The 12,038-nt window shown below is 42.7% G+C and overlaps 1 protein-coding gene across 1 annotated transcript in view; it reads right to left on the reverse strand.

The window, feature by feature from the left end:
- Nucleotides 1-4,534: 4,534 nt before the first annotated feature.
- The window catches only part of LOC139364513 (merozoite surface protein 9-like), a 324,715-nt gene continuing 317,211 nt past the window's right edge, over nucleotides 4,535-12,038 (reverse strand). Inside the window, exon 2 of the mRNA XM_071101303.1 lies at nucleotides 4,535-4,814. Coding sequence (XP_070957404.1) covers nucleotides 4,786-4,814 — 29 coding nt within the window. The 3' untranslated portion in view covers nucleotides 4,535-4,785. The remainder of the gene's footprint in view (nucleotides 4,815-12,038) is intronic.

The raw sequence follows: 12,038 nt of genomic DNA on the forward strand, positions 1-12,038 counted from the left end.
TCAGATGTTCATTGGCAAACTTCAGACGGGCATGTATATGTGCTTTTTTGAGCAGGGGGGCCTTGCGGGCGCTGCTGGATTTCAGTCCTTCACGGCATAATGTGTTACCAAATGTTTTCATGGTGACTATGGTCCCAGCTGCCTTGAGATCATTGACAAGATCCTCCCGTGTAGTTCTGGGCTGATTCCTCACCGTTCTCATGACCGTGGTTACAACTCCACGAGGTGAGACCTTGCATGGAGCGTCTATCACAGTGCAATCCGTTTTGTCACCAAAGCCCCATATACTACCCACCATTGCGACCTGTACGCTCTCGTTGGCTGGCCCTCGCTTCATACTCGTCGCCAAACCCACTGGCTCCATGTCATCTACAAGACCCTGCTAGGTAAAGTCCCCCCTTATCTCTGCTCGCTGGTCACCATAGCATCTCCCACCTGTAGCACACGCTCCAGCAGGTATATCTCTCTAGTCACCCCCAAAACCAATTCTTTCTTTGGCCGCCTCTCTTTCCAGTTCTCTGCTGCCAATGACTGGAACGAACTACAAAAATCTCTGAAACTGGAAACACTTATCTCCCTCACTAGCTTTAAGCACCAACTGTCAGAGCAGCTCACAGATTACTGCACCTGTACATAGCCCACCTATAATTTAGCCCTATCAACTACCTCTTTCCCAACTGTATTTAATTTATTTATTTATTTTGCTCCTTTGCACCCCATTATTTTTATTTCTACTTTGCACATTCTTCCATTGCAAAACTACCATTCCAGTGCTTTACTTGCTATATTGTATTTACCTTGCCACCAAGGCCTTTTTTGCCTTTACCTCCCTTCTCACCTCATTTGCTCACATTGTATATAGACTTGTTTATACTTTATTATTGACTGTATGTTTGTTTTACTCCATGTGTAACTCTGTGTTGTTGTATCTGTCGAACTGCTTTGCTTTATCTTGGCCAGGTCGCAATTGTAAATGAGAACTTGTTCTCAACTTGCCTACCTGGTTAAATAAAGGTAAAATAAAAATAAAAATGGAGCCCCAGGCAGAGGGAGATTGACAGTTCTTTTGTTTCTTCCATTTGCGAATAATCTCACCAACTGTTGTCACCTTCTCACCAAGCTGCTTGGTGATGGTCTTGTAGCCCATTCCAGCCTTGTGTAGGTCTACAATCTTGTCCCGGAGAGCTCTTTGGTCTTGGCCATGGTGGAGAGTTTGGAATCTGATTGATTGATTGCTTCTGTGGACAGGTGTCTTCTATAGAGATAACAAACTGAGATTAAGAGCACTGCCTTTAAAGAGTGTGCTCCTAATCTCAGCTCGTTACCTGTATAAAAGACTGGGAGCCAGAAATCTTCCTGATTAAGAGGGGGTCAAATAATTATTTCCCTCATTAAAATGCAAATCAATTTATAACATTTTTGACATGCGTTTTTCTGGATGTTTTTGTTGTTATTCTGTTTCTCGCTGTTCAAATAAACCTACCATTAAAATGATAGACTGATAATTTCTTTGTCAGTGGGCAAACGTACAAAATCAGCAGGGGATCAAATATTTTTTTTCCTCACTGTATATAGCTTAGAAACCGGGTTAAACTATCATTGTGACATGGATGAATTCTAGAATATGGTATATATCCTAGAAACCTGGTTAAACTATGATTATGACATCATGGATTAATTCTAGAATATACTATATAGCCTCAAACTGTTTAAAATGATAATTTTGACCTAATGGAGGTCTTTGTATTCATAGTGTAGTGAATTCAGGGGGTAGCCCTGAACTGAACTCAAACCTGGGTCCAGTGACTGTCAAGCCAACACCTTATAACTGTTACGCCAAGATGTCTGAACTTCTTGACGAGGTCGCTAGGTGTTGGGTTACGGTTGCTACAATAGCTTTCTCTATGAATTTGAGAGTGGTTACATTTCTCCAGCCGCCATCCCTCAGCTGTTTACCAAACCAAGTCTCTGGGCTGCCGTTTTGTTGTTGTTTAAAAAAAACACACAAACCAGCAATATGCAGTTCAAACAATAACAAATCTGTCATTCCACCACTGTTGCTAATAAGATGAAGGATGGGGATGGAGAAATGAAACTACTCTCAAATTCATAGACAGACCTATGGATGCAAGGACTGACCATCCATGATTTCAACATAGTTCTAACCATGTTGAGGCTATACAGTGTTTATTTACATTGTTTACAACAGTTGAACTAAGCTTATGAGCCATGTGTTATATTCTTCAATAATCAATGGCTGTAAATAAATAATTTAAAAGTCACATGTAGCTGTAGCAATTGCAGATTTCCCGCTTTAACACCAAACATCAGATAAACAACTGCAGAGTTTGTGCCTGTTTTTAAGACAGTACTTACTAGTGTTAATCATGGAACGGTTTCCCAATACCATATTTTGGCCGTTAGAACCATTAGAACCATCGGACACCTTAAGATGCGTTTGGGAAACCGGGCCCAGATATCCAGGTTCCTTCTCTTCTTCCTCCGCCTTTGTGGATGTGACAGTCATCTCCCCCTCCTCCTTCAATTCATAAAATGGTCCCTCATCTTCTTTTACTGTAACATCCCCCTCCTCTTTCACTCTGAACGTGTCTTCCTCTTCTTTCACAGTAACGGCCTCACCCTCTACTTCTTGTTTTACTGTGATACCCACCTCTTCTTTAGAAGGAGAATAGCTTAGTGACCGCATGGTCGGGGATGTTAGCTAGCTAGGCTAATGCTAACTTAACCAGCCTGTTAGCTGAATAATAACAACAACACCGTAAATATGAAATTAAATCGGATAACTAACTAGAGGACAGAAGTGGGTTTAAAACACCGTGGCTAATATACACTAACACGTCTAAAGAGCTTTATTGGTTCGGCTATTTTGTATAGCAAGCTACCAAGGTGGCTGACGAACTGTTGCTGCTGTTTAAAGAAGCGTTCCGTCCACTAGATTATACGTCACACCAACAGCATTGCCTTAAAGTCTCCCTTCGCCATCTGCTGACTGGAGTGGGTAACGCAGTTGAGTAAAATGTATATTTAATTTTCAGACAACAAGTTAAAGTATAGGAAGCATGAGTTTTGAAAATCATACCTGCTTGCTCCTTTTTGTTTTGTCAACTTTTCGGTAGGGATGTTACGTTTGATACCCGGAGCTACGCGGCATGCGTCCAAATCGCTAAGCAGTAAACTTCTAAGCAGTAAAATTATGTCTGTATCACTTTATCAGCAGCACGTGATCAATGACGTCTGAAGCTTAATTTCGTCGAACAACCACCTGATTGGTTTGGTTTTGGGCTTGTTCGACACTGCAGGCGACTGACTATACATTGTAAATAACTACGCATTATTATTTATAAATCAGTCAGCCAGTCACCATTTACCCACAATGCAGCATGGATTTGATGCTCTCGAACACGGCCAGTGGTTTAGTAAATGACACAAAGGCTACGCTGCTACGGTGTGGGACGTCATCTATAATAATGCCATAAAGGCTATGCTGCTACGTGCGGGATGTCATCTATAATAATGACATAAAGGCTATGCCGCTACGGTGTGGGACGTCATCTATAATAATGACATAAAGGCTATGCTGCTACGTGCTACGGTGTGGGATGTCATCTATAATAATGACATAAAGGCTATGCTGCTACGTGCTACGGTGTGGGATGCCATCTATAATAATGACATAAAGGCTATGCTGCTACGGTGTGGGATGTCATCTATAATAATGACATAAAGGCTATGCTGCTACGTGTGGGATGTCATCTATAATAATGACATAAAGGCTATGCTGCTACGTGCTACGGTGTGGGATGTCATCTATAATAATGACATAAAGGCTATGCTGCTACGTGCTACAGTGTGGGATGTCATCTATAATATGACAAAGGCTATGCTGCTACGGTGTGGGATGTCATCTAAAATAATGACATAAAGGCTATGCTGCTACGTGCTACGGTGTGGGATGTCATCTATAATATGACATAAAGGCTATGCTGCTACGGTGTGGGATGTCATCTATAATAATGACATAAAGGCTATGCTTCTACGTGCTACGGTGTGGGATGCCATCTATAATAATGACAAAGGCTATGCTGCTACGGTGTGGGATGTCGTCTATAATAATGACATAAAGGCTATGCTGCTACGTGCTACGGTGTGGGATGTCATCTATAATATGACATAAAGGCTATGCTGCTACAGTGTGGGATGTCATCTATAATAATTTGGCTGTTCTAAATTCTGTGTTGCTCAAAGTCTTGAGTAATGAACCTATTTTTGAGACAATTGGCTGGAAAGCGTCAATGCTTCAAGGAAGCTTTGTTTCCCCACCATGGAATCTATCTATTTTTGGATATTGGGGATTTTCCCTGCCATCATTCTGTATGTCTCTGCTCTTCTGATCTGCAGTCATGTTTTAGTTGGGCTCTGTTAGTTGGGTCCTAACTGGTCGCTATTAGTTGGGCTCCAGCTCGCTGACCATAGTGTCACAAACCAGCTCGAAGAACGTGACAAAAAGTGAGACAACATGGAGATGAAGAATAACAAAATATATTTATTAACTGAAGTATATACAATTAACAATGCTGTGTGTTTAGTCAGTAGTGTAAGTGAGTGGTCGCGTGTATACATGTGATAATGAGGGGTGTTGAAAGGTGCCAATGCAAACAACCAAAATATGTCTGTGTCTGCATGGAAAGAGTCTCCTCAATGAATGGGGAAGAGGTACATTTATCCTGGGACACACCCGAGCCCAGGTGTGTCCCATTTCACTGACTACCCTCCCGGTTCCGCCCACCGACATCCTATTAAGGAAAACAAGAGCAAAGAGATAGAATTTGGCAGACAGAGTGGGAGGGTTGTCACAGAAGTCTGGTGATATACCAGGGCCTGGGGATGCAGTTAGGTTTGTATGCAGTCTGGTGATATACCACGGCCTGGGGATGCAGTTAGGTTTGTATGCAGTCTAGTGATATACCAGGGCTTGGGGGTGCACAGTTAGCTTTGTTTTCCTCTAGCTATTCTCCAGTTTGCTCCCAGCTGCTTTCATAGAACATAGATCACTGTTAAACTAGGCTGCAGAGCGTTCCTAGTTTGACAGATAATTCAACCATATTCAATGAATATGAAACTGCCTTAAATACAGATATGAAGGACAGTATGTTTTAAATTCTCACTCAAAATATGCACTGCTCTATTTAAACGTCTCAATATAATATTGTTATTTAATGAAAGGAATGAAAAATAAACAAACGTATCTTAACTGCGTTACCCACTCCAGTCAGCAGACGGCGATGTGCGTCTTTCAGGCGTTGTTGCCTGCGTGACGTATAATCTAGTGGACGGAACACTGCAACATCAACAACAACGAGTCTGTCACCTTGGTAGCCAACAGCCGAAACATTTAGACTGTTTCTGTGCATATTTGCCTCTGTGTTTTAAATATACTTCTGACATCTAGTTAATTGCCCCGTTTTAAATGTTACACGTACATTGTTAGTCAATTAGCAACAAGCATTTCGCTACACTCGCATTAACATCTGCTAACCATGTGTATGTGACAAATAAAATTTGATTTGAACTAGCTGGCTTTATAAGTTAGCCTAGCACTAAACTAGTCGCTCATGCTAACAACTAGCTAGCTAACATCTCCGACCATGAGCTCACTAAGCTACTCTCCTCCTGCTAAAGAAGAGGTCTGCTGGACGGAGAAAGAAGCTCTGGGCTGAACGTTGTCGTGAAAGAGGAGAAGGAAGAGGAGGATGTTACAGTAAAATAAGAAGTAGAGGGTGAGGATGTTACAGTGAAAGAAGAAGAGAAAGACGTTTCAGTGAAAGAAGAGGATGTAGTTTGAAGTGAATGAGGAGAAAGAGGGAGAGAGAACTGTCGCATTGACAGAGGAGTCCGGAGATTTGATTACCACCAGTAAGTACTGTCTTAAAAAAGGGCACTAACTCTCCAAAGTTTTTTGAACGAATGTAGCAGCATGCTACTGAAATTCTATACTTCAAAATGTTGTTCTGTACTACAGGAATTTGTTATATAATGTGAAAGCTACGTTTTAAAATGGGTGGTTAAAGCCCTGAATGCTGATTGGCTGACAGCCATGGTATATTAGGCTGTATACCATAGGTATGACAAAACATGTATTTTTACCATCAGAGTCCCCCCCACCACAAAATCACAACTTAATTGTCTCACCAAATGGCAAACAAGTTATAAATGAAACGTTTGACGTGTGTCTATTGTAGACCTTGCATGGAGTGTGTAAATACGCAAAAAGCAGATTTCTAAATCATGTTGGAGAAATACAGAAAATAACAAACAGTATTGATATGAAAAGGACACGTGTTTTGGGGAGACTGAACATATTAGCAAAAGGACAAGCGTTTTGGGGAGACGGAACATATTAGCAAAAGGACAAGCGTTTTGGGGAGACGGAACATATTAGTAAATGTTTGTCAGTCGACAAAAACATGGGCAAAATAGCCATTTGAAGGAAAGGCTGAACTACAGAATGATCATTTAGAAAAGATAGTCATTATTACTTTAGAGATGAAGTGGGACACCAACAAAACGTTAACATTGGATCAAATGCAGCCTGAAATAGTACTATATATTATTATAGAGCTCTGATCAGCATAAAACATGACATGATCTATTTTAGAGCTCTGCTCAGCCTATAAACATGACATTATCTATTATTTTAGAGCTCTGCTCAGCCTATAAACATGACAGTATCTATTATTATAGAGCTCAGCCTATAAACATGACATTATCTATTATTATAGAGCTCTGCTCAGCCTATAAACATGACATTATCTATTATTATAGAACTCTTCCGGCGCCGACAGAGATGGCCGCCTCGCTTCGCGTTCCTAGGAAACTATGCAGTTTTTTGTTTTTTTACGTGTTATTTCTTACATTAGTACCCCAGGTCATCTTAGGTTTCATTACATACAGTCGAGAAGAACTACTGAATATAAGATCAGCGTCAACTCACCATCAGTACGACCAAGAATATGTTTTTCGCGACGCGGATCCTGTGTTCTGCCTTACAAACAGGACAACGGAGTGGATCCCATGCAGCGACCCAAAAAAACAACTCCGAAAAAGAGGGAAACGAGGCGGTCTTCTGGTCAGACTCCGGAGACGGGCACACCGTGCACCACTCCCTAGCATTCTTCTTGCCAATGTCCAGTCTCTTGACAACAAGGTTGATGAAATCCGAGCAAGGGTAGCATTCCAGAGGGACATCAGAGACTGTAACGTTCTTTGCTTCACGGAAACGTGGCTCACTGGAGAGACGCTATCCGAGGCGGTGCAGCCAACGGGTTTCTCCACGCATCGCGCAGACAGAAACATCTTTCTGGTAAGAAGAGGGGCGGGGGCGTATGCCTTATGACTAACGTGACATGGTGTGATGAAAGAAACATACAGGAACTCAAATCCTTCTGTTCACCTGATTTAGAATTCCTCACAATCAAATGTAGACCGCATTATCTACCAAGAGAATTCTCTTCGATTATAATCACAGCCGTATATATCCCCCCCCATGCAGACACATCGATGGCTCTGAATGAACTTTATTTGACTCTTTGCAAACTGGAAACCATTTATCCGGAGGCTGCATTCATTGTAGCTGGGGATTTTAACAAGGCTAATCTGAAAACAAGACTCCCTAAATTTTATCAGCATATCGATTGCGCAACCAGGGGTGGAAAGACCTTGGATCATTGTTACTCTAACTTCCGCGACGCATATAAGTCCCTGCCCCGCCCCCCTTTTGGAAAAGCTGACCACGACTCCATTTTGTTGATCCCTGCCTACAGACAGAAACTAAAACAAGAGGCTCCCACGCTGAGGTCTGTCCAACGCTGGTCAGACCAAGCTGACTCCACACTCCAAGACTGCTTCCACCACGTGGACTGGGACATGTTTCGTATTGCGTCAGACAACAACATTGACGAATACGCTGATTCGGTGTGCGAGTTCATTAGAACGTGCGTTGAAGATGTCGTTCCCATAGCAACGATTAAAACATTCCCTAACCAGAAACCGTGGATTGATGGCAGCATTCGCGTGAAACTGAAAGCGCGAACCACTGCTTTTAATCAGGGCAAGGTGTCTGGTAACATGACCGAATACAAACAGTGCAGCTATTCCCTCCGCAAGGCTATCAAACAAGCTAAGCGTCAGTACAGAGACAAAGTAGAATCTCAATTCAACGGCTCAGACACAAGAGGCATGTGGCAGGGTCTACAGTCAATCACGGACTACAGGAAGAAATCCAGCCCAGTCACGGACCAGGATGTCCTGCTCCCAGGCAGACTAAATAACTTTTTTGCCCGCTTTGAGGACAATACAGTGCCACTGACACGGCCTGCAACGAAAACATGCGGTCTCTCCTTCACTGCAGCCGAGGTGAGTAAGACATTTAAACGTGTTAACCCTCGCAAGGCTGCAGGCCCAGACGGCATCCGCAGCCGCGCCCTCAGAGCATGCGCAGACCAGCTGGCCGGTGTGTTTACGGACATATTCAATCAATCCCTATACAAGTCTGCTGTTCCCACATGCTTCAAGAGGGCCACCATTGTTCCTGTTCCCAAGAAAGCTAAGGTAACTGAGCTAAACGACTACCGCCCCGTAGCACTCACTTCCGTCATCATGAAGTGCTTTGAGAGACTAGTCAAGGACCATATCACCTCCACCCTACCTGACACCCTAGACCCACTCCAATTTGCTTACCGCCCAAATAGGTCCACAGACAATGCAATCTCAACCACACTGCACACCGCCCTAACTCATCTGGACAAGAGGAATACCTATGTGAGAATGCTGTTCATTGACTACAGCTCGGCATTCAACACCATAGTATCCTCCAAGCTCGTCATCAAGCTCGAGACCCTGGGTCTCGACCCCGCCCTGTGCAACTGGGTACTGGACTTCCTGACGGGCCGCCCCCAGGTGGTGAGGGTAGACAACAACATCTCCTCCCCGCTGATCCTCAACACTGGGGCCCCACAAGGGTGCGTTCTGAGCCCTCTCCTGTACTCCCTGTTCACCCACGACTGCGTGGCCACGCACGCCTCCAACTCAATCATCAAGTTTGCGGACGACACAACAGTGGTAGGCTTGATTACCAACAACGACGAGACGGCCTACAGGGAGGAGGTGAGGGCCCTCGGAGTGTGGTGTCAGGAAAATAACCTCACACTCAACGTCAACAAAACTAAGGAGATGATTGTGGACTTCAGGAAACAGCAGAGGGAACACCCCCCTATCCACATCGATGGAACAGTAGTGGAGAGGGTAGCAAGTTTTAAGTTCCTCGGCATACACATCACAGACAAACTGAATTGGTCCACTCACACAGACAGCATTGTGAAGAAGGCGCAGCAGCGCCTCTTCAACCTCAGGAGGCTGAAGAAATTCGGCTTGTCACCAAAAGCACTCACAAACTTCTACAGATGCACAATCGAGAGCATCCTGGCGGGCTGTATCACCGCCTGGTACGGCAACTGCTCCGCCCTCAACCGTAAGGTTCTCCAGAGGGTAGTGAGGTCTGCACAACGCATCACCGGGGGCAAACTACCTGCCCTCCAGGACACCTACACCACCCGATGTCACAGGAAGGCCATAAAGATCATCAAGGACATCAACCACCCGAGCCACTGCCTGTTCACCCCGCTATCATCCAGAAGGCGAGGTCAGTACAGGTGCATCAAAGCTGGGACCGAGAGACTGAAAAACAGCTTCTATCTCAAGGCCATCGGACTGTTAAACAGCCACCACTAACATTGAGTGGCTGCTGCCAACACACTGACACTGACTCAACTCCAGCCACTTTAATAATGGGAATTGATGTGAAATGATGTAAATATATCACTAGCCGCTTTAAACAATGCTACCTTATTTAATGTTACTTACCCTACATTATTCATCTCATATGCATACGTATATACTGTACTCTATATCATCGACTGTATCCTTATGTAATACATGTATCGCTAGCCACTTTAACTATGCCACTTTGTTTACATACTCATCTCATATGTATATACTGTACTCGATACCATCTACTGTATCTTGCCTATGCTGCTCTGTACCATCACCCATTCATATATCCTTATGTACATATTCTTTATCCCCTTACACTGTGTATAAGACAGTAGTTTTGGAATTGTTAGTTAGATTACTTGTTGGTTATTACTGCATTGTCGGAACTAGAAGCACAAGCATTTCGCTACACTCGCATTAACATCTGCTAACCATGTGTATGTGACAAATAACATTTGATTTGATTTGATTTGAACTCTGCTCAGCCTATAAACATGACATTATCTATTATTATAGAGCTCTGCTCAACCTATAAACATGACATCATCTATTATTATAGAGCTCTGCTCAACCTATAAACATGACATCATCTATTATTATAGAGCTCTTATTAGGACATCAAGACATTCCCTGAGAAATTAGATTTGGAGCTCTACGTCATTTGTTCTTAAATCTCACCGTCACCAAGTTTATTTTTAATTATGTAATGTTGTGAAAACTGACCTCAGGTTATTGAGGGATCTAGTCTAGATTAAACCTCATTGCAAAAATCGCAGAAGTTGGAGACTTTTATCTCCCTCACCAACTTCAAACATCTGCTATCTGAGCAGCTAACCGATCGCTGCAGCTGTACATAGTCTATCGGTAAATAGCCCACCCAACTTACCTACCTCATCCCCATACTGTTTATATTTATTTACTTTTCTGCTCTTTTGCACACCAGTATATCTACCTGTACATGACCATCTGATCATTTATCACTCCAGTGTTAATCTGCAAAATTGTAATTATTCGTCTACCTCCTCATGCCTTTTGCACACAATGTATATAGACTCTTTTTTTCTTTCTACTGTGTTATTGACTTGTTAATTGTTTACTCCATGTGTAACTCTGTGTTGTCTGTTCACACTGCTATGCTTTATCTTGGCCAGGTCGCAGTTGTAAATGTGAACTTGTTCTCAACTAGCCTACCTGGTTAAATAAAGGTGAAATAAAAAGATAAAATAAAAATATTTAATGCAGGTGTCATTCAGGTCTCTCTGTTTAACTAAATAATATGTTTGTCTTTTGGCAGGAGAGAGACCAGACTCTGACAGCGGGAAGAGTTCCTCAGAGGAAACAGACATGGAGACGCCTAACCAACACCACTGCTTCCACTGTGGAAAGAGTTTTAAGTGGTTAGGGAGCCTGAAAATGCATGATGCATGAGAGAACACACACGGGAGAGAAGCCTTTCCAACATACTAATACACAGGAGGAGAAGACATACCACTGCTCTCATTGTGAAAATACATTTTTCCATTCAGAGGACCTGAAATCACACGAGAGAATAGAGAGACTGTGTTCTGACTTTGTCCATGGCCAGGATTCACAGGGCCAGGGTGTCCGCTATAGGTACCTGGAAAAAAAATCAGCAGCGGACATTTTTGAACATTTATCCAACAGACCTGTACATCCATGAATGGATCTCTATAGTGTGTAACTATTTCTGCTGTATTGTTTAATTGTACTATGTTAGGTATATTTATCTGTGGGTTTATTTCAACAGATTTTACTGATGCTATTAGATTTTACATTTATCTGTGGGTTTATTTCAACAGATTTTACTGATGCTATTAGACTGCTGTGTGGGGGGAGTTTTATATATACAGAGACTTCAGAAAGTATTCACACCCCTTGACTTGTCCCACATGTTGTGTTACATCCTGAATGTATAAAGGTTCCCCCTTGACTTGTTCCACATGTTGATGTGTTATATCCTAAGGAAGATGTAACACTGGTGGTCTTGATCTTTAGTCCTACATGGAACACAGAACAGACTGCCTCCCATCAAAGGAGGGACAAAGTATAAAAGTATTGTATTGCCAAGATACTCTCCTTTCAACCTACATGATGACTAACATATGTATAGAACAGGTCACAAGGTTAAGATTTGTATGAAAGATACTTATAATTCTCAGCAGACAGTA

This window comes from Oncorhynchus clarkii, chromosome 13 (assembly GCF_045791955.1).
Source record: "Oncorhynchus clarkii lewisi isolate Uvic-CL-2024 chromosome 13, UVic_Ocla_1.0, whole genome shotgun sequence".
NCBI lineage: Eukaryota > Metazoa > Chordata > Actinopteri > Salmoniformes > Salmonidae > Oncorhynchus > Oncorhynchus clarkii.